Below are 24088 nucleotides of genomic sequence, written 5' to 3' on the forward strand. Positions count from 1 at the left end.
ATATATATACTGTATATGTAACTACACCTGTAAAAATTAGTTCTGGAACATTAATTTCCTCCAACAACAACAACATAAGGATAACTGAAAGTTGCACTGCTATGTGCATTATCTGTAAAATGGAAAATTATTATTATTATTTTTTTTTTTTTTACATTTAGGCCAACATGAAAGAGTTTGTCCCTAGGTGGGTGTTATGTCTGTTACTGTCAAATTATCAGTGGAGTGTACTTCAAGAGACAATAACATCAGAGAACATTAATTATGGGGAAAGAATACATGTAAGATGTTAAGGACGGTTAATTAGATAATTCATCTGTGTCATCGCTGGTTTCCGAACAACGCAGTTGTCACTTCCTCCATGCTCCTATCCGTGCGTTGGTCTTAAATTGGCATGTGATGCATTGTTGGTGCTTTTTCTTTCTTGAGGCTGCAGAAAGCCATTTTGCCACGGACCGAGAAAAACCTGGTCTAAAGTCAATGGCCCAGTATGTTCATGCTAATTTAAATGGTGAATTAGATACGCCTACATAGGTGTGCTCACTATACACTTACACTATACACTCACAAAGATGCACTTCCTTGCCGTGTGCAGTCTAATGGAGTTGTTGATGGGACGTCTGATCAGTAGACGGTGGAAGCAGTGGGTCCCCCTGGCCAAGGACTACATTAGTGTGGAAAGGGGGTCGCTGGCTGCCGGGGCCTGTTTGCGTTAAGCTCAGAGACAAACAGGCACATCCTTCACAACTCGATGGCAAGGTTATACGGGACTCATATCTGCTGCTGTTGCTACCGCTGCTCTTCCTCCGCTCCATGAGTAAAATGTTACACTGCTGATTCAGCTGAGAATCAAAAGAACGTGTCTCTCGCACCACAGTGTGTTTGTAAAAACTCAGAACGATTGTGACATCACGTGAGTCTGTGCGCTCCTGTCTCGTCACATTAACTTCTTAACTTCAAACCTGACTTTGACCTGACTTTCTTTCAAGTCCCTTAAACGTTCCTACTTTTTTCAGCTCTGACTTTTTTTTTTTTCATTTGCATTTATTCCGCTCATGCACCCTCACCTCGCGCACAGGCAGATCTGTCTCCTCAGCAGAGGATCGTTCACTTCTGCCTGTCCCTGATTCAGGCACACCTGGATTTTAAAGGGAATGACAAGTGGAACTGATATAAGAATACGTGGCAATTATTTGAATGTGTGTTGTTTAATTTATAAAAGATTATACATTTAATTTAGAACAGCTGTTCACTTTGAATAGTAATGTTGAAAGATCTTTGCACAATATTAATACCAATTCCCTTAATGATTATTTAAAGTACATAATACTGCACAAGTAACATCATTTGCATACACAATGTCTAAGTTTGGTTATTTTCTTGTTTGCACAGTATATTCCGCAACTTATATTTAATATTTATCCATTATTATTGTCTTCATGAGAAGTTGACCGTACATCAAAACACTCGCTGTGATCGTCACTGCTCATTTTCTGTCGCTGCCTGGCTGTCGTTGCAGCGTTGCCATGGCAGGGGCACGGCTCTGCACCCATGACATGCAGTTCTCGCTTTGATTTTTTCGAAGGCCAGACTGTGTTTCAGACAGGTCTTTGATGTCAGCGCTGCTCAGTGCTCATCTCAGAGGAGGAGAAAAGTGAGTGGGGAAAGCAAATAAAATAGGAACTGACTGACAGTTTGGTGGGCCTCAAACACCACTGAGGGAAACGTCACTTTCTATCAACTTAGTGATGAGGCCTAAATGGACACCTGTGGACTTTAAGTGATAAAACAGTTTCAGTGCTGACACATAAGGTGTTTCATATTAATATAAACAATTCTGGAAACCACACAGGCAGAAGTGTGTCCTTTGATTCTGTTCTGGTGTTCTTTTGCTTTGTGTTTTCAGTGTCATCACTTTGATATGACATGTAAGTCTTTACCTTACAAAAAAATCTGTTTTCCCTTATCCAAATGTGCCCTACTGTGAGTCAAATGACACGTTTTGCATCACAGTAGGGCAAATTTTGAAAATGGAAAACAGATTTTTTAAAACTCAGTGAAAAACTGAGCACATTTTCTAAAAAATACTACTGCTATTCTAGCAATACAAAGCCACATTCAAATAAGTGAAGTATCCCTTTAAGTAATATAAGTGTTAATATAAAGTAATTTAACCGTTAATATAATAACGCTTTATAATGCTTCTTATAATTTATTGGGTAATTACCCAGTATTTTGGCCATTGTTCTTACCTTCTAATTACAGGTTAATACCAAGTAACACATTTCTGATACAACGTATTTACTGGGTAAATAGCTAGTAATTGGGGGCTGTAGCTACCTGCTTATTACCAGCTTATAACCCAATAATACACTACAATTCACCATATAGAAACCAGGTAAATACCCAGAATTTTTGTTTACACTTATTGGTCTGTATCCAGTAATGTCCAATAAACATTTAATAAGCTTAGTAGCTCCTGGATTAACTATCAACTGTAATTCATTTCCGGCCGCAAGAAATGTTTCCGCACTTTGAGAACCAATACCTTACAGGAACTCCAAGCTCCACAACAGTGTGTCAGCTGTAGGTCTTTTCAGCCTGTTTCACTTGTTGACGACAGTCCACTGTAAAGTGTGAAATGTTCAAATTTGAACGGAAAAATTTAAATTGTTGGCATTAGTTCGTGCTTTCCGTGAGATGAACAGAAGCCGTGCTCCGAAAAAAAAACGCTTTAATAACACCGCCTCAGTGCTGACACACACATAACCACACGTATTACCCTCCAACCCTGCCACCCCTCCCCCACCTTTCTCCCATGGCAGCTTAATAATTAATATGCTTATTTTTTGCCTCTTAGGCCAAAGCCTTGGGTAAGTGGAGCAGCTATTGATGGAGGCAGTGGTGGGTAATGGGACATGAAAAAGGGCTTTTCTGTTCATCTCAGGTCTCCACAGAGATACAGTGGGTGTTACTATATGCAACACTGGGCATGACTTCACCAAATAAAAGTTTGAAAAAAAAAGCATTTCCTGACTTCTCTGCTGCAACTTGATAATACGCTTATTTGTTGTGGGGGCATCCATGTGTGGTATTTTTCTGGAGCTCGGTGTCAGTTTCCACCACATTTGGTTTCTCCACTACCAGGTGAAACCACCATGATACTATCATATTTAGTTTTTTTCTTTTTTTTTTATTATACTCCGTTATTGCAACAACCAGACCAGAGGGTGCATTTTATTGCCCATATAGAGAGGTTGGTTTGGTCATAGCTGTGGTCTGAAAGCATTTGCTCCACCTTGTGTTTTCACTCAATGCAATGATGCCTGTCTTCATACACAGGATGCACTCTTACCTTGAGGACAGTGGGAAAAAATAACAATAAAAACAGCAGGACATTTAACTAATCCTTAATTTGCATGTGTTTAATGTTGACTACAATTGATGCAGAATAAAAAAGTACATTTGGATTAGCATCTAAAAAGTAATACAAAGTACAAAGTATTTTATAATTCATGTGGAATTTATGTAATCCATTCTGTTGCAATTACAAGCAAACAAGACTATAAATTTCCTAAGTTTCAACATCACTGTGTTGATCTTGACTCTGCAGAATACAGAGATTTAAAACATATTGATAAATTGCCAAGACTAAAGGTCACTACTGGAGTTTTGGAAATAGCTGTAGACATGAAAAAGTTGTGTAAGCAAGGCGATGGAGAACATGAGAAAGAACTTTCTCACCTCTGTACGCCTTGTTAGTTTTGGAAGGTTACAGAAATTGCCAGACGCAGCTTCCCTGGTTCTGCTGCAGGGAACGTGTTTGTGAGGCAATGTTTCTTCTGATGTTCTTCGACCGTCTCGTAAGTAGCTCTGATGGTGTACTCTTGTTACAACTCTTACCAGTAAAGGGGAAACATATTTGGCCTGTTATGACAATAGCTGTTTTTTTTCTCACCATTTATTTGTATTTGGATGGAGTAGTTCCATATACTTGAACAGCTTTACTGCACACTTTTTTGCATCTCCTGGGTGTTGCATCAATGCACACGCCCTCCAATGTTTCTGTAACGAATAATTCAAAAGATATTGTGTCTCATAAACAAATTCGGCAGCTTTGGCACTCACTTCTGAGAAATGACTTGACAAAGGGTGACCAGGGGAACTCGTCAAAAGTTGCAGCCATTGCTGTTGAGGTAGGGCGTCAGATGAAAGCAGGCCACCTGCTACTTGGCTAGAGTCTGTCAAAGCTCTTCTGTGGCATCATGGGTTTCACTCGAACTCTGCTGCCCAGTCTTCTGGATGAACTTTCTCACCTCGTGTTGATGCAAGAAAAGGTGGAGTTGAGTTGCTGTGTCATGGTCTGTACTGTGTTACAGAATGTGTCTCAGTATAGCCTGGAAAAACAAGGCCTCAGTGATGAGGGCACTGACTTAACGTGGTACTCTTTTGGTAAGATACACTCTCTCCTTTCAGTCTTGCCACATTTCCTTTTTCTTTCTCTCTGCCTTGCTCAGACCCTGATCAGTTTTGCACATTTCAGACACTGTGGCTCTTTTTAATTCAGATGGCAGACTGATCACACGTCAGGCTTGATAAGCTAAGTGGCCCTCTGCAGCAGCAATTGTCAGTGCTTTTACTCTTTACTCTCTTTCTTTTTTTTTCTTTTTTTTTAATCACCCACCTCTCCTTGATAATCTTTTCTGTCTCACTTTTTTTCTGTTTTCTATTTGTTTTTCCTTTGTTGTGCTTAGATTTCTTATCTCAAGGTATTAGAATACGGTTTTCTCTCGCTCCACCCTATCCATAAAGCTCAGATTACCAAGGTTTTATCACGGTTTTAAGTTGGAAATAAGCAAGTATGCCCCCCCTCCATTACCACTATGTCGTGATTTTTTTCTCGTCTTGTCTTTAAGCAGATGCTTTGCCTTGCTCGAGTATAATTCCATAATCCCTAAATCTCGGGCCCGTTTTTCATAAAGACTCGTAGGAAACAATTGTGTGAGGGATGGGCCAAATTTAATCTGCAGCCTGTGAATGCAATTACCCTGGCAGAGGAGAGGCATATGTGTTTATGTTTGGGGGATGGGGCTGTGGCCAATGCCCTCATGTCTTCTACCGTAGAGAGGAGCACAACATTTCTCCTACAGAATGGCACAAAGGATTAAAATATACACTTATTGTTTTATTATCAATGCAATTTAAGATTAAGAATTATTTAAATTCAATTGTAGACATTGGACAAGAAGCTTCAATGTGACCAATTTTCAAAAGTTTGACAAATGTATATTCCAGACCATACATTTGTCATACTGCATGTCTAGTGTCTGGTTTTGGCTTGTGTTTAAAAACACAATACTTTTATCTCCTTTTCTGTGTTAATGTTTTACTCACAGCCTTCCTGCTCTCAAAAGGGTTTGCTCTCGACTGATGTTTGCTGTGTGCTTCTGCCGCCCCACAGCCATGAATGTCAGTAACCATGTTATAGCTCACTGAATGTGTAAGTTTCCATGTATAAGTTTCCATCCGTGTGCATACGCAATCAACGGTAAAATGTTGACTTAGCTCCAGTGCACCTTGGTATAAATTCTTTGAACTCTACCGAAGGGAAAACACTGTTCGTCCAAATGATATACCTTTATTTTGCTGTTTTGATGGTGGTTGTGCAAAGTGCCGTTTAACACACTGTCGAAAAGCCAACCGGTGTTCAAGTGAGGTTGAGATGACTGCTATGGTTATAGCATAATGGTTTACATTATTATCATTGTCTCCCTACCATCTCAGAACTATTCCCCCAACAGCACAACAGATATATGGGATCCGTTTGCTGAAAGAGCCAAACATTAAGCATGCTATGCATTTCTATTACTGTAGGCCACACATGCACTCACAAGTTTATCAACCTCTCAAATGTGCGATGATGTTTGTAATTGAAGGTTAACTCTTGTAACAGAGCGACAGCCATGTACAATGTAGTCTCTGCTCTTAATTTTCACTTTATTTCTCAGCACACACACGTGGTTCCGTGACATACAGTACATTTTCAGCTGAAGATTACTTCAAAATCACAGCGTACATGCTCCTCTGAAGGCAGATTGATTCATAAGTATTATTATTATTTATAAAAGTGGAAAAATGCATGTCTGAGACCCAAATCTTTTCACCAGTACGAATAATTTGGAAAATCTTAAGTAAACACAGACACACATGTACAACATGAGTGATATAAATGGAGAGGGACTGTGGAAATGTTTTCTCCTAAAGCTTATTGTCAGTGTTGTATTTTATTTGAGACATTTCGTGGCTCCAGAGTGAGTTTATTTCGTTAAATGGATCTTCTTTCTTTCTGTCTTTTGCAACAGCTCAATGGACGGGAGGTAGACACGGGCTTTTGGTTTGTTCAATTCAAAGTGTTTGCTTCCTAAAAGTGTTGCTTTGGTAATTTTGACACAAGTCCAATTCCCTAATAATAGAAAACAAATCAGTGCTGGTATTTTCCACCCATATTTCTCCAATTTTTACTTTGTTAAAAATGAGTCGACTTCTGGTTTTAATACCACTGATAAAGCAAACTGGTATTTGAGTGATACTCAATGCCCACACAGTAACGAGGCCTCATTACTGCCAACCTTGAAGTATATGTGGAAGTCTTTGTGTGTGTGTGTGTGTGTGTGTGTGCATGTTGTCCTCTGCATGTCTGCCCATCTATCTGTCGAGTGCAACCCAGCAACTAACTCCTGCCTTCCACTGCTGCCAGGGTATACAGCAGGATATCTGCCCCTGCGTTTAGCCTCTTTGACCCAGAATGCAGACTCCTCGTCCTGCAGAGTCTCCCCTCTATAACATTGAGCTGATGCCAAACTGCAGCTTTCAGAGTCAATAAGAAAGTACAGTGGAAAACCAGGGGGGAAAAACCCAGAATGAGGAGAGTCGAAACGTCTGTCTTTTTGATTGAATACTTGTCTGTCTATTGCAATTGCCAGAGTGTCCTTCTGAATCTCTTTCTGATTTTTCTGTCTTTCTTTCTGCGTTCAAACCGACTGTTTGGCCTTGCTATATCTCAGATTTTTGTCATGTTTATGTGTACCTATCTACAGCCTCGCAGGCATAATTAACTAAGTTTAGACATTGAGCAAATGTGTTTTCTTGTGTGTATTGATGGCAGTAATCCAGCACATGGATCTTTTCCTCAGTATGCAGAAGAATAAACCCTAGTAGGGGTATTCAATAATGCAGTCCTCCCAACACTGGAGCAAATCAACCATTTATTATACTGCTGCTATTGTCCTACATATTTCTTCATTAAATAGTGCACACAACACCAATTCCCTCACAAACTCATTAATATGGCTTTTTTTTTTTTCTAATCATTGGTTTGCTGTTCGCCTCCCAGTCTTAATCAAACTCATCCCCACACTGCAATAAATTAAAAAAAAGAAAAAATCACAACAAGCACTTACCATCAAACAATTGCCCCGCATACATTTGTTCTGCCTCCCTGATTTTCATATTGTTTTCCACCAACGGTCACGCAAGTTGATACTATAGGAGACTGGTTATGCTGTTTTGAAACCATACTCTCATTCAGAGACACTCGGGGTTTGCTCTCGGGACGAGGCGAGAAGGGGAGGGAGTACTTAGGAAATACGAGCTGCTGCTACGTGAAAAAACTAATTAAGACATTTTCTCTACCCACTAAACAATCAACAACAGGATTTAACCATTGAGCTGCCCCTGGCCACCAAGTGCACACAACAAAATATGCAAGCCATGCATACGCTTGTAATGAAGGCAACGCTTGCATGAGATTAGCATGTTATTGTGGGTATTATGTAATATTTTCTTTGTAACAAAATGTTGATAGGATCCACTGTGCCTACCCTGGGCAAAGTGTCACCAAGGAGTCAATTAAGCTCTATCTGAACTTGATCATGTCTTATTGCAAATGAGTGTGTTGGTGTGCAGCACCGACCCCGCCATGTGTGCGAGCATATTAGAGAATGGAGAAGCAGTCTGGGTAATGCTGAGGGTCACTTGCTATGACAGGGTCGAAACGGTCGCTCTTTCCATCTGTTTATCCAACGTGTTTTGGGATTATGAATGCCTCTCGTTCGCGGCTAGAAATAACAATATCAGCTGGCTTTGACGCATTCTGCACAAGAATCAATCTTTCGTGGACAAGCAGCTGCTTATTCAATTTGTCCTCGTTGTTTACATTTTGCTTACAGGATAAATCCTTGGAAAACTTTGCATTTGTTCATGGGCAAACATTCCAGTGATCATCAAACAGTGGACAGCATTGCATTTGTGTAGTAACTTAAAAAAAAGGAGTTGAATGTTAGTGGTTTGAGCGCCACTTTCCTTGGGCAAGAACACCACGTTGTGTGTGGATTGAAGTATGAGTGATGTGTGTGTGTGACAGTTAAGGCAAGCAAAAGCAATATGTACATGCATCTCTATTTCCATCAATGTCAATGTCTTGGCAATGTTTTTTGTTTTTAATGCTTTTTTCAGTCTTAGAAGGTCAATTAAAAAGACAAGCAGAATAAACTCTTCATTTAGTCAGCCTGTTTTTTGTTTTTTTTTTGCCAAATTTTTGATATGCACATAAAAAACCTGGATAGTAATATAGACAAGTCTTTGAATACTACATTCAAGGAGTCGAAAAGGTTGGTGGATCAATAAAAAAAATAACAACAACAGCAAAAGCAACAAACCGATTCACCAAATAAAGGAAAGTCTGTAGAAAATTGTAATGCCACGTGTGGACAACATTCCTTGTTTTAGTGCAGGAAGCAAATATTCCTACAATGATGGATGGGGAAAAAATTAACAAAAAAAAAACCAAACACTTTCTTTGTGCTCTTTATTTAGGTCGTCATCTTGTGCCCCTTCATCTGTTGTGACCGTTCTACCTACCGCTTATCTTCGTGAAATAAATCCCAGTATTTGTTTATCAGCAGTGGATTGAATTTCTTTTACTGAATTTTTTTTTTGAAAATTCACTCCATGTCTCCGTGGATTTCATAGCTTTGAAGCCAGACATAGGCTTTGCCAGGCAGCTTTGGTAAATTAAACACTTGACTAAAAATCACATTTTGAAGCCTTGGTAATGCATGTCTTGCGATGTTCGTTAAACTTGAATATGCTCTAGTTTGGCGACAAATAAATTCAGACTGAACGGTGAATGCCTTGGTGTTTGTGCATGCATCCTGCTTAGCCAGGGTTGTAGATGTCCTGCTGGCGTTATGTGTCACAGGTGCTTTCATTTGTGTCCTGGTTTGTCCATTGCCCTACTTTGCAAACAGCATCCTATTGTAAAAAAATATTTGAATTTTAGGCACAGGCTCCTACTAGCGATATCCCTCCTGCTGTGAGAGACTGGATTAATTTCTCTCTCTAACTCCCACCGCACAGTCTGAAAGATAGAAAGGAAATGCTGATGTTGGGGAGGATGGGGCCTGTGGAGGTAATACCACCAGTATACGTATTATCCAAAGAGTATCATTTATCAGGCTTTTGTGGGACAATATTACATTTGGCTGTTTCTGTATGGTGCTGGTGGGGGAGCCTCGTGTATGATTATGTGTGTCATTGGTTTCAGCCTTGTGTCTGTAATGTTTTTGTAGGGAGGCAGAAAAGCTCTGTATATAATGGAAATCTGCTACCGGGCCTCGCTGTCTTTACTTCTTGCTTTTCATCATCTCGCTGTTGCTTTCTTGCATCTATTTGGACTCGCTCCTTCTTCGCCTTATTTCAATCAAATACAAATCAACATAAGGGACTCTTTCAGTGTCTTCAGTGCTGTAATTGGACCTTTCAATCAAATCATTCAGACAGAGTCTGCATGTGGTGAAAATTATTAATTCTCCCCCTTAAGTCCAACTGTAATACATTCACTGAGGTGATGTGTATTATGATGGTGAGATACATGACTTTTGCCACACATTCTTGATTAAATTTTGCTGTCCCATGTTGGAGCTTACATCCCATATGGCCTTGGTTTGTGATGGCCGTGGGGTATAATTGATTCTGCCTGCTCAAAAGAAAGTATCAGAGGTTGTAATATCAGCAATGCGACTTGGCTTTGTTGTGTGCGTCACTAGGCCTATTTTAGGGGGTCTGAAGCCCCCCCTAAAATATTCTTAAGCCCCCCCCGAAATTCAAAAAAAAAGTTACAAAAAAAGTGCCGACAAATTCTATATAAAATGGCCATAATCTGAGTTTAAATAAATAATAATGTAACCTATCATTATTCACTTAAATATGATCATAAATTCCCTACATTTCATAGTGTGAGGCAGAGAGAGCCCCTTCAGTGCGCCAATCCATTCCACTTGTTCATATAGAGAACGCCCACGTCACTGAAAATCCAGTCCACGTTTTCCCTCCGACCTTGCTTGCACTCCTGCAGCGTGTGTGTGTGCACCTTGAAGCACACAGAGCGAACACAGCAGTTTAGCAGAATAGCGTGAATGAAGAATGGACATCAGAAAGTTTTGCAGTAAGTATTCATCACTGCTGCTAGTAACAGCTAGTTAGCTCCAGCTAACAGCTAACAGCTAACAGCTAACAGCAGAAAGTCCCATGTAATTAATGAACCAAGTGCTCCCTGTTTGAAAAATAAAAACCTAGCTTGTTGTTTTGCGGTCAAAAGTCACATTCCAGCTCTAAAAGAACACGGCTACTAAGCTAGCTAGTTAGTCTGAGTGAGTTGTGAAGGCCCTGGTTGTTTATAAGTGTTTATAAGTGTGCAGTGCACTCTTTTTACGCATGGACTAACTTCCGGAGCATCAGCTGTGTTTCTCAATTTACGCATGGATACACACCGTGCACCAGGAGCTGAGCTCATTCACGTATGATTATCATCAGTGGATAATAATTATAATAATACACTAATAATAATCACTATTGACCTGTAGGAGTCAGGGCAGAGGAGCACAGGGGGTGAGAGGAGAGAGACCTCTACTAGAAAAGTGAGTCTAAAGGATTTCACAGGATAGAGTCATTGTTGATGCAGACAGTTCCTTGAATTTTATGGAACTCAATATGAATATGAGATATGAAACATTTCAGTCAAGGTGCACCATATAAGACTTATTTAACTTGAGCTTTCATTGAGGAGAGTAATGATTAGAAAGTGGAGAAAGCCAAGATATTTATATACAAGCCAAATTAGCGTGACCCTAATATAACAGTATCTTAATATTACTTTAATTTAAAGGTACAATATGTAGTATTTATGGGTTTATATAACCCAAAATCCACTTTTTTATACATATTATGTGCTCCTGCATTGTCTAGTCGCTGTATAATAGTTTCATTTTCGTACTGTTTCAAAAAGTCATGTTAAATAACATGACCACGGACCGCGGTTGCATAGCCACTGTTAGCAGCGAGACGCCATGTTTCTACCGGAGCCTGTAAGGACAAACGCGAGAGAACAAAACAAGCGTCTCTTTACTTGTAGCGGAAGTCCCGCCTCCTCTCTCTCCGCTTCGTCTGCTGGCATTATAAACTACTTATTTCCCAAAGGGGAAAATAAGTAGTTTATAGTGCCATCTAGAGGAGAGGCTGAAATTTACAACAAAGACCTGCTGCTTTGCTCACCCCCTCCCTTCCCTGAGCGCTACGGTATCCGCAGCTGGTCAAATGTCGTCCTCGTCGTCTTTCTCCGTGTCAGAAGATGAGGTTCGTGAGGTGAGGGAGAGGGCGAGCTACCGCGGCCGTAGCAGACGAAGCGGAGAGAGGAGGCGGGACTTCCGCTACAAGTAAAGAGACGCTTGTTTTGGTCTCTCGCGTTTTTCCTTACAGGCTCCGGTAGAAACATGGTGTCTCGCTGCTAACAGTGGCTATGCAACCGCGGTCCGCGGTCATGTTATTTTACATGACTTTTTGAAACACTACGAAAATGAAACAAAAACTATTATACAGCGACTAGACAATGCAGGAGCACATAATATGTATAAAAAAGTGGATTTTGGGTTATATAAACCCATAAATACTACATATTGTACCTTTAAGTAATTAAGTAATATATTTCAGGTCTTGAAATTGCAACCATTTTAGTTGCATATGTGCCCAAAATGTAATCTGTGCGAGCAAACAATTACTTTGTTATGAGGGAAAGTCATGGCATTAGCCTCTATGTTGATCAGTTACTCAGTTTCGCTGACATCCTGTGCTTCTCTTGGGTGCTAAGCCTGCCCCTGTCCTTAAAACCTAGTGACGCCTCTGCCTGTTCCCCCCAAAAAACATTACGTCCCTATCAATCCAAACAAAATATGGCCCTGGAAGCCTTCTATGTTATGTTTATAACCACTGAACATGTCTTCTGCCTCCTTTCCACAGAGATCCTGAGTGGAGGCGTTTATGTCGACCAGAACAAGTTCCTCTGTCACGCGGACACAATCCACTGGCAAGACATTGTCAAAAACCCACGGGCCCATCCTGTGGTGGTGCCCACTAACAGCAGCGTCACGTGTAAGTAACCTCGCGGAATTGCCGGGAATAGGATGAGTTGGGTTTTTTTTTCCCCCCTATTTTGGAAGTTTTACCGAGTGCACTGATGTTGAGCCAAACTCTCTCAAATGCACTCAGTCTGACCTGAAACCTGCACAAGTGTAATCTGCTGGACGCTCGAGAGCACCACTGTGGCAGATGGAATTGAAAAGGGTACTGCGCTGATGTAGCACAGCACATTGTTGGACTCATCAAGGACAGTTTCTAAAAAAAATAAAAAAAATGTTGAAGCAGCAGTGGCTCCTGTAGCCTTGGGCTGCTTCTCTCAAACACGGATGAAACGAGGGTGACAGAGGTCTGGTTTGCTCACTTATTTCCAGCACTTTATTTCCATAGAGTGCATTATTAGTACTTGTAACCTTTCAGTTTTTTTTTTATATATATAAATATTTTTATGGCAAATAAGGATAATCATATAGTGCAAATGAGATTCATAAATCAAATGCAAAATAAGAATTAAAATTGCAATTTAAGAACGTGCCCTTTTTTTGCTCACACAAATAAGAAGGGAGTATTTTTCTTTGTCCACTTTGCCAAAAAGAAAAATTAACTGAACTGAAATTTTCTTCCCCTTCCCTCTTTCGTTGTTTTGTAACAATGTTCCATTAAGTAGGGAGGGCTGCTAAAAAGGAAGTATTAACCTCCTGAGCAACAAACACTGTCTCAAAATTATAACTTGACCCCATTCTGTCACCATTATGGTAAGGAGAGGTCAGTTATGTTACATTAATGCCCCACTGTAGTCAAGCTGGAAGAGGTATGAGGGAATTTGTTAGGATGGAATAAACAAATGGTACTTAATCTAACGTACAGTACAGGATAATAGTTAAAGTGTTAATTTGAAGAGAGCTTTTTCTGACCTAATTCCTCATTATTTGTAGACTTAATCTCGTAAGACTCCTGGTTTTGTTATTTATTTGATCTTCAAGCTGTGTGTGCTTATATGTTGTTGTTCTCTACGTCCTTAAGCTGTCTGGTCTTGTTTATGAACAAATGCAGTATTTCAATATGCAAAAGCCATTATCACTGGAACATGAAACACAAAACGAATATAATCTCTAGTACATATGTCCTTGCATCCCTTTCTCACAACTTTCACAGAAGGCTCGAGGTGCAGATGAACAACTTCACGTTATTTATATTCTGCTCAATCCTCTTCCTTGAAGTCCGATCACCCCTGGATTGACCTGTGCAAGTTCTTAACTTTTCCAAAAGATCAAACCGGCCTCAAACCGGTGATCCACAATTGAGAGCATAATCTCAGTTGATTCTTTGGGGGAGACATAAGCTTTATGTTGTTATTGCTTGAGACTTAGTTGGGGCTTGACTGTTGTGTTTACTGGTCTGCATTCCCTGCTGATTTAGTTGGAGTTCCCCTCCATCTTTTTGCCCCCGCTCCAGTCCTGGTATGGCAGCATATACTCTTCACCTTCAAGGGACTGTTTTTTAAGAAAGCTGTAAAAGATTATGGTGCAGGAAGAGGAGTTGGACAGGTTTATTCTAGGTCTCTAAGAATTTATAAGTTGAGATAGTGAAGACCTTGGACATTAAATGAAAACTCTTTGGCTTGGCTTCACAGGGCACCGAGCTCAGAGATGAACAGAGATGTAACTGTAAGTGCAGCAGCAATGTGCACTGCACTTGGCACTGTTAGACAACCACTTATGACTTGGTTGACATTTGTGTTGCCATCCTGTTTGTGCTGCTTTTCATACGGTCAACCTTTTTTTTTTCTTGAGCACGAGTTTTAGGGAAACAGACAGATAAAAAAGGACGCACTGGAAACAGACTAAAAGAGACTTGGGCAAACGATAAGTGAAAGAGAACCATAGAGGAGTGACGGATCAGCGGGTGGTGGATTGAGGGAAAAAAATGAAAAATGTGGTAGAGAGTGGTGTCACAAGCATGGAAGAAAAGCAGGGCAGCGGATGGAGAGTCTCATGATGGCGAATAGAGTCAGTTTCAGTGGTAATAGCCCTCATCTCGAGAGGCTGATGGACAGAGGACAACACTTGTCCTGCACTTACCCAGGCTCACTTCCCCCGCAGTCAATTACTAGACAGTCAATTAAGTCCTCCAAAAAAAAAAAAAAAACTCTGGCTCTGAGGGTTTGATGCTGCTGTTTGTTTCTTTACTGCTTTCATCTAAGGTTTCATGCTGGGCTGACTTTGAGTGGAGTGCCTTATTTCCACAAAACAACCTCATAGAGCAACACATAACAGTCAGAGGAGATATACCTAGACCTGAAACGCACATTGCTTATTTTGGGTTAAAGTTGCAAACCATGTATTTTTGTTGTGAATTATTTATAAGTGAGTGAATTACCGTGTCATCATCGGGCAATCATGCCATACAGTTAATTCACACAGTAAATGCTGTTGAGTATAGAAGTGTCTACATTTCTTGTGCTAATTACACATCATATCATAATAATTATGAAGCGCTCACAAAATGCTTGAAATTAACTTGCAATGAATTGTATCTCAGGGACATCTCTTAAATCAGTTTTAATCATGTTGCAGGGAAAACACCTTAGGCATGCACACATGCACACATGTATTTAAAGCCAAGTCAAAGGAATTCATACATCCTTCAACTGGGCTGCAGGGCAGTTTTTTTTTGTTGTACACTTTCAACTCATAAGGATTTTTGAAGGCTGATCATATTATATGATGAGGCAATCATTTGAAATGCCAATCACTGCTGTCCTTGGATTTATGTGTAGGTCAAAAGTGCCATCGTTCCTGTAATGGCCGTTGCTGGGGACCGAAGGAGGACCAGTGTCAAAGCTGTAAGTACGTTACTATTATTAGCTGATGACACATTGCATCACCTTTTAGTGGCCTCCTCAAAATGACATCTAGTGCCGTGGGAGAATGAACGGTTTACGAAGCAACACAGGCTTCAGTTTTGAGTCAGAACAGGATGTCCAACACTGAGATAAAATGGTGAAATATATGTAAATATTCTGAATGAAAATATAAAAAAAAGGGGTTGATGTCTAGAATAGGTGAAAAGGGGCATGCAGAGGGTGCAGCTGCAACACAGTCATGCCTGGCTGTGTGTAACATAAAGAAAAATGTTGTTCCAGTCGTCAATATCCAATATACAAATGAAAATATGATGAGTTGACCTTTTTTTTTATTATCTGCCTCTTTCGATAAATGAGAAAGAAAGTAAATGGTCTGTATTTATATAGCGCTTTTCTAGTTTTGATGGCCACTCAAAGCTGCTTTACACTGCCGTTGTGCCATTCACCCATTCAATCACACTTTCACACAGCGCATCGATGTGCGGCACATTTTTCTGTCGTTCATCTTTTTAAACACATTGACGCGCTGTCAGCACAGCCGCCAGGTGCAACGTGGGGTTAAAGGTCTTGCCCAAGGACACATCGAGATGTAGAGATACATCGAAAAAAAGTCACTGTTACTGTATTACTTTTTAATCATTTTGAAAAACGCATACTTATTTCCCGTCAGTGCCGTATCCAACTGGACGTTTGTGTTGACTGCCCCAAGCATCATTATCCTAGTGTGTCACTGTCAGAGAGAAACCGTTATCATTCTACCTCTGACATTAACCACGCAGAGCAATGAAGAGTCCATGACGCACCAATAATTAGGTTTTTGTGTTTTCAAGCTTTAAAGAATAAACTGAGCACAAAGTGCCAATATTACGGTACAGTTCTTTAAACGGGCAATATAATACATTTTAAAGTCATTACACTTCTGTCCGAATTGTTCCTACGGATGCCATCTCCTTGTTTATGCACATACATCACACATCTACCTATTGTTTTCCTATAAACTATAGATTCATAAAGGCAATCGCATGTGACTTTTCTAATATTAATTGTTATGTTGACCATTGGTGGTTTTCTGTACATACAACACACTGAAGCTTTACAACTTTAGAGCATTTTTCCTATCGAGTCTTACTGAGTCAGACAGGCCTCATTTCTCTTCCTTCCTCCAGTTGATTCCACTCTAGCTTGTTTCCATCTGTGGTTCCATCACTCTATGCATGGTCCACTTCATCTGTGACATCGAACGCTGGCGTGTGTCATCTTATTTGTCCCGTGGTCACGGTCTCATTAAGATAATAGGGACTGAATTGTTTGCCTAGGACCTGTAAACAACATGCCACAGAGCAGCCCCAGATTAGCCGTGTCCCTCTCTGTCTGACTCAGACATCGTTATGCTATCTCACAAATCATCATTCATACATAGGTGTCATGTTTTATCCTTTCTTCACCCCCACCACCACCACCACCACCACAAACTTTAATTTTGTTGTAATGGAATATATGAATAAGTGCAAAATTGTCAAATGAAAAATGACTCCAAACATACTTGGCTGACATTCCCGTGAATAATTATTCACTTGTCTCAATAGGAACAATAAACAGCAACGTTTGGTGTCAGCACCTCAAGGGAAAAGTGAATGCATTGGAAAAAGTAATTTACAGTGGATTTTTTTTCTTCCTCGGCGTAAATGACGAACAAAGCTAAGCTTGGGTGCAGTCTGAGGGTCATTGCAAGTTATATAAGCACGGCGTACTGTAGCTGACTGTCTGCGCGGATCGGGGGGGGGTCAGTTATTTTTCCTTTAATTATTTTCGAGTTTGTTACAAAAACACCAGAAAATTGTCAGCGTAATGCATCTCTGTGGATGTCCTCAGTCATTCCTACTGTCTTCAGATGCGTAGATATTAGAAAATTGGGACTTGCTTGAGATTTCTTGAAGACTTTTCACCTCATACAACAAAAGCATCTGCTGGAAAATTCTCATGAATAACCCTGAATCTTTACTTGAGTTGAAAATAAAGTGAATGGGTGAAAAAGGTTCAGTTAGTATACCGATTACCATAAATTGTGTAACAAAGTAGCTCAAGACTGCAGTTAAATGTAAGGACAAAGTGAAGAATTTCAGCAAAGAGAAGCAGCCAGAGGAGGGACACGAAGCCACAAACCTATCTTATGTCATATTAAAGCAGGGGCTGCGTGATCCTTAACAACATTTAGTTCAGTGGCTACTTAAAGCCGTGTGCAACTCAGTTACACTGACATATAGGTTTCTAAGTACAATTTATGTCAGCATAAAAAGTGTTTCCACTGCAAAAATCACATTATTTAAAAAAGTTACTTTAAAAACTACATATGGAAAAAAAAAAAAAAAAAAAAAGCTCATGTAAATGGGAACTGAGAGGCAGTGATTCCCATGACTGATGCTTCTGTCCATAGCCCGTTCAAATGGAGGCTTCCAGGCATATTTTGTGAGATGGATTTCCTTTGTATTTGTCATCGCCAGCCTGTTTCTTTTTCGTTTTTTTTTTTTCCCTCAAAGTGGAAGTTTAAAGCCAAATTGATCAACAGCATTGTGTCTGTCTGTTGGCAAGGTCATTTGTTTGACAAAGTGTCTGGAGTAGAGGGGGCTGTTTCATTTTAGCCCAGGCACCGTTAATGGAATGCTGCTGATGTAGGTGTAGGGTGAAAAGCGTGCATGTGTATTTGCATGTGTGTTTGGCAGGTCGTCTGTGGCTTGTATCCATCACTTTGATAGTGTCTCGTCACTGCGAGGCCCAGAGGGAGAGACTGCAGACATCAAAAACACCTCGTGTATGCGTACACCAACACAAGCAAGCACTTTTATGCATCAGCATTGCCTTTTGTAATTGTTCTTCTTTAGCACAGTTGCTTCTTTTTTTTTTTCAGAAATACTGTAACTGGTGTGAAAGCTCGCTGTTTCAGGTTCACATATTATATATTAGGTTTTTTTAATTTTACCCTCATCAGATTCACCTTTATCAGCAAATCTGATCATGAAATGGAGCTCAATATCCAGTGACTTTTGAGGCTGATGGAAGTGTAAACTAGCCAACAGTATGTAATAAATATGATATTATTTGAAATAAAAGGTCCTTGCAAAAGTGTTGGGAGAACCCATGTAGCTTTAGTTACCATAAAAACGAAAAGATGTTTAGTTTATTTACTGTGGTCTAAATAAAAGGCTAATTTCTACCAATTAAAAATATTGACACCTACATTTTCTACCGACATTTCATAGCAAATGTTGAAATAAGTTGAACTTGAGTACCTTTCACTTGTATTGCATGTCACACGTCTTGCACACCAGCTGCCCCTGCATGCAAAGACATGCAGTTATTGCAGCATATTCCCAGAGATACATGCTTTAAACACTCATTATGTGAAGGCGGGTGAACCGAATTCAGTAGCTACTGCATTTTAGTGTATAAACACAATTTTAAATGTATCTTCGCCAAGCTCATTATTTACTGTTTACTGTGTTAATTCCACTACTTTATCCCTCCCCAACAGTTCCCTTAGTTTCCCTGAACAATTGCATACTGTAAATCCCATCGCTGACACTTTCCAAACCAACCACTTAAGCCGTATCTCTTGCCAGCTGTGTGTTTGTCTGAGGAATGGCTGACTTTTGTGTACATTTACAAACGGCTGTCAGGAAGTGAGGAACACACGCATTTGCCACTTTAATGCAGCAGACATACGAGCACAGGGTTGACACGTACACTTTTCCATGAAGTGATGGCTTTGCACTCAGACAAATACGAGTTATTGCGTCGCTGTCTCATCCAACTCGAGACCCTCAGAGAGGCGCAAAACAGGGACGAAGATGGTGGGTGGCAGCTTCAACCACGCTCACAATAAACACAATGTAATTGCATGCATACTAAGACTTTACCACGCAATTAGCAGGGCAGATGTTAGACAGTCACCCCACTTTCAAAATTGCAACTTTAGCCGTAATAGTTTACTTGTGTGGTAATATAGTAAGTCTCATTCTTTATCATGATCTTTTTTTTTTTTTTTTTGCACCTGTATCTCTGCAGTAACTAAGACGGTGTGTGCTGAGCAGTGTGATGGCCGTTGCTTTGGTCCCTATGTAAGTGACTGCTGCCATCGTGAGTGTGCAGGTGGCTGCTATGGACCGAAGGACACAGACTGCTTTGTAAGGGAATAAGCTCTAACACACATGCACACACACGCACATGCACACACACACTCACAAACACAAAGTTACATTCAAGGATTCTAAGAAGAAATCGTTTAATGGCATGGTAACATCATGCACCCACCACTCATGTCCATTTCCTGATCAGTGTACTTTTTACGTTCCATGGTCTTGCACAGATTTGAACACACTCTACATGTGACGTTTGATTTTTTGAGTCGCATGTCCTTATTTTCACAATTGACATAATACAATTTTTCTCATCTATATATTATGTTATCTTTGTTTTTACAACATCGACCGAAGATACTTAACTTCAGCATGTACTCACTCCTACCCAAGCATATTCTCTATTTGGAATGGTCCATAATGTCAAACTTGGTCACTATCTTTGGTTTTAATGTGTGAATAATCCCTAAATAATATAACTTGCTCCACCTTTTTTTGTGCCTGCAGGCTTGCACCAACTTCAATGACAGCGGGGCATGTGTGACCCAATGCCCCCAGCCATTCGTCTACAACCCCACCACCTTTCAGCTGGAACATAACCCCAGGGCAAAGTACACCTATGGAGCCTTCTGTGTCAAGAAGTGTCCACGTAGGTTCATACATACAGAAATTCATGCATGTTCTTCTAATACACTGCTGGATACAACCGCAGCCTTCAAGTTATCTTTCTAAGAAATCAGTAGCTTTACATGTCCATGCTGAATCTGGAATTTTTGTACGTTAACCTACTGATTCAAAACATTGCAGTTACAGTTTGTTGAACCATATTATTAAACTGTTCCACCAAAGCACCAAGATTTCTGAACTACCTTTAAACCCGAAATTTCAGCATGATTTGCATCTTTGCTCTAGCCATAAGGGAAAAGACCTTTATCCAATCCAACTTTATTTATAAAGCACTTTAAAACAACCACCGTGGACCAAAGTGCTGCACAGGATATTAAATAAAAACCGAATAAATAAAAGACATAAAGAGCTCGCACGAGGCTATAAAATACGTCTGAAAAACAACTAAAATAAGTTTAAAGACATAAAGCATGGGTAAAAGTAGCAGCCGTAGAATAAAACACAATAAAAACTAAAATAAAGTAACGTAAAATAATGTCAACAACTTAAATGGTGTCAAAGGCCAATGAAAAGTGAGGAGATTTAAGAAGAGATTTAAAAACGGCAAATGCGCGGCAAAAAACACAATAATTTAATCAGAAGAAAAGAGAACAACAGATTACTAAATTTGTTTTTATGTATGTTTGTTGATATAAAAAACTAATTAAACAATGAATATACTGGTAGTTACAATGAAATGCTTTGCGTGGGAAAATGGGACATGTAAGAAAGGTATAATATGATATATGATGAAGTATGGCATAAAGAATAACACATTGAAGGTAAAATACTTGTTGTTTCTGTCATAATCACAGCACGACAATTTAAAATTCTTGGCAAAAATCCGAAATAAAGTATTCATACAAACACACAATGTGGCAGGTTTAAATACAGTTGAGACACAGTGTCATGGTGTCAAGTTTGGACACAATTAGAAGATAGGCTGCTTCCAACTCTTTTACACTGTGGCACAACATAATTTTTTGCTCAGCTGTTCCCCATCGGTCACATAATTTCAAGAGAAATGGTCATTAAAACAATTTCATAAATGCCACTCTTTTCATTTCCAAAACAAAACAAATAAGAGACTGTATCCGTCCCCCTTTGATGGATATAACCATTTTGTGACATTTATTTACAAATGTACTGTGCATATACCAATGGGTTTTCACTGTACTTCCTGGAAAATAGAGAATCATTTGTAAACATATAGTGTTGGTTTGATGGTTTGTCTGTTATAATCCTATGAAGTGACCATGTATCAATACACAGTTTTGCATTTTGCATTTTGCCATGAAAGCATGTTGGGTAAACCCTTCCAAAAATGCAGCAAAGTATTAGCTGCATCCAGACGGTAATCATTTTGCTCTTTTGCTCTGTATGTTTGCTTGTCTTCTGTTACCACGGCCCAAATAACCACTCAACTCACCCCCCACTTACTTTGGACGCTCGCTCCATGTTGTTCAGTGAAAAGGGCAAGCAGCAGCAAGTGGGACTTTAAGACAGCGTGTACTTTTAGATAAATATAAGATGCTTGCCTGAAGGTTTTTGTTCTCTTTTTTTTTCTTTTTAGTAGGTCAGTGGATAATTCCTCTTTGTCATTCTAGAGCTATTGTCAGCCATTATATAAAACAGTACATGAACATCTTCTGTTATGGGGCAATTAAGTTAAGGACCCATTGTACAGAACACAGGCAGGCTAACCGAGCAGGTATGGAGCGTTTATTTGACGGAAAATTATGAAAAATAACTTTTTCAACTAAGTTGGCTGTGTAGGCTGGTCAGGAGGGAGGAGTAGCAGTTAAGTGGGTTCCAGGCTCAAAGGCAGGTAGACCGACTGAGTTGAGGCACTGTGACCAAACAGGAACTCGGGTAAACTGGTCCACAAAATGGGACCCACACTGGGGAGCAGAACAATCTGGCAAAGACTGGTGCAGCGAGCCGGGTAAAAGAGCAGAGGAGGAATGGAGTCTTGATGAGAATATGAACACAAACACAGAAGACAAACACAGAGGAAAACCCTACGTAACCATGACATCTTCTCCGTTAGTGTGGGCTGGTCTTCCGATTCCAGCAGTGACTAAGAAGTGAAACTGTGCCAAAACAAAAAGTCAAAAGAATAAAATCAATTATCAGAGAAAGTGTAGGTTGCAGAGAGTAAATGAATAAAGTGCCACTTATTAATTCCTATGAAACAGCCGTCGATATTTGACAGTTACAATGAATTGTTTTTCAGACAACTTTGTGGTGGACCACAGTTCCTGCGTAAGAGCGTGCCCCAGTAACAAGATGGAGGTCGAGGAGAATCGTATTAAGATGTGCATTCCTTGTACTGACATTTGCCCTAAAGGTAACTTTTATTAACAATTTGGTAATGTCGTTTTTTTTTTCAAAGTGAAACAGTTGAACATCTGGAAAAGGGTCAATAAAGAGGTGTTTTCTTCAGAGAAATACAACAATTGGAATCACATCATCATCCACATCCAGCATTTTCCGTCCATCATACTTAAATATTTGATTGATTTGATCGCTCACTGTAAACTGAGCCACTGGCCCTTTAATATACTTGACAACATGCCTTTATAGCTCTGTGTTATTAAAAATATGTGTCAAACTAATGCATTTCCCACTGTGTATTCCAGCCTGTGATGGCATTGGTACAGCAAGCCTACAGGCTGCTCAGACAGTGGACTCCAACAACATTGACAAGTTCGTCAATTGCACCAAAATCAATGGCAACCTGGTGTTTCTTATTACTGGAATCAAAGGGTGAGAGTTGAGAGCATGCATCTTCATCAGAATATTGAAAGATGTGGTGAAGCATTGGAACTGTAATCATATGTTTTCTTTTTTTTTTTTTATTGTATTTATTGAGTGTTGTTTTGATTGTATGTTAAATCAAGCTCTTAGAAAAGTAAATAAAATCCCCATTAATACGTTTTTTTTTTGGTAAGTCCATATGCAAGACTTAAGATCGAACAATTCAATATTTAGAAAGATCAATTGGCCAAACTATGGTTCATAGAGTGCAGAGTTGCTTAAATCCTTTCGAATTCAAATGCATGGGAAATAGTGAGAGCCAGATGTGTGCATATACTCCAGGTATTACATTATTAATCTAAATTGTTAAAGACAAAATGCTTTTCAGACTTGATGTGGTTTTGTGGTCTTGTGTGTGTGTGTGTTTAATGTTCTATGTTCTGATTCCATCATCATTCGCAGGGATATTTATCACAATATCGAAGCATTGGACCCAGAAAAGCTGAACATATTCCGCACCGTTCGGGAGATCACAGGTGAGCGATATACTGAGCATACACATGCAATAAACAAAGAAATAAATAACAGTTACCCCAATCCTTTATCCCCCTCCCCTTACACTTTTATTCCATGTAGTGTTGGTGAGTGTGTGTGTGTGTGTTTGTTTTGCTCAAGTCCACCTCACCTCTTCCCCCTGAGACTGTCCACACTCCACACACCAAGGACAGACATTGCAGCACAAGATGAATATCAGATGAGTCTTTCAGTCTCCGCTGTCTCTCTGCTGCTGCTCCTCCCTTTGGGAGTCCCTAGCCTTGAGTCCCAGAGCCCCAGTTCTCCCTTCACGCACCATGAAGAAAAGATCCAGAACATGCGGTGCGCATCGTTAATCCTCCAGCTTCCCCCCATGCCGCCGCCCGCCACTCCTGAGCCACATGTACGCTGTCATTTCTCCAGCTTAGACGTTTGACAATGCCATCAGAAAGAAAGCTTGTATGTCCAAATGTGGCAGCGCCGCTTAAAAATGAGAAAACCTCACAGCTGAAATATTGTTGGTGACATTTTTGAGTTATGGAGGGGGGTTTACTAACACAGATGCCGTATTTAAACAGTGACCCCCAGTTCCAGCAAAAGTAGCATGATTAATGTTATGGTCCTTCGTGTTCTTTGTAACAAATAGATTGATAGATGTCAT

General features: G+C 39.9%; 1 protein-coding gene across 3 annotated transcripts in view; it reads left to right on the forward strand.

Moving 5' to 3' along the window:
- erbb4b (erb-b2 receptor tyrosine kinase 4b) overlaps positions 1-24088 on the forward strand; it is a gene marked incomplete at both ends in the record, with an annotated part of 268165 nt that overhangs the window by 153383 nt on the left and 90694 nt on the right. For all 3 annotated transcript variants that reach the window (XM_083908815.1, XM_083908817.1, XM_083908816.1), the window contains 7 exons: positions 12352-12483; positions 15248-15313; positions 19397-19515; positions 19975-20116; positions 22370-22483; positions 22776-22902; positions 23356-23429. In XM_083908815.1, coding sequence (XP_083764941.1) covers positions 12352-12483; positions 15248-15313; positions 19397-19515; positions 19975-20116; positions 22370-22483; positions 22776-22902; positions 23356-23429 — 774 coding nt within the window. The remainder of the gene's footprint in view (positions 1-12351; positions 12484-15247; positions 15314-19396; positions 19516-19974; positions 20117-22369; positions 22484-22775; positions 22903-23355; positions 23430-24088) is intronic.

Source organism: Microchirus variegatus (genome assembly GCF_963457635.1).
Source record: "Microchirus variegatus genome assembly, chromosome: 22".
In the NCBI taxonomy this organism is placed as follows: domain Eukaryota; kingdom Metazoa; phylum Chordata; class Actinopteri; order Pleuronectiformes; family Soleidae; genus Microchirus; species Microchirus variegatus.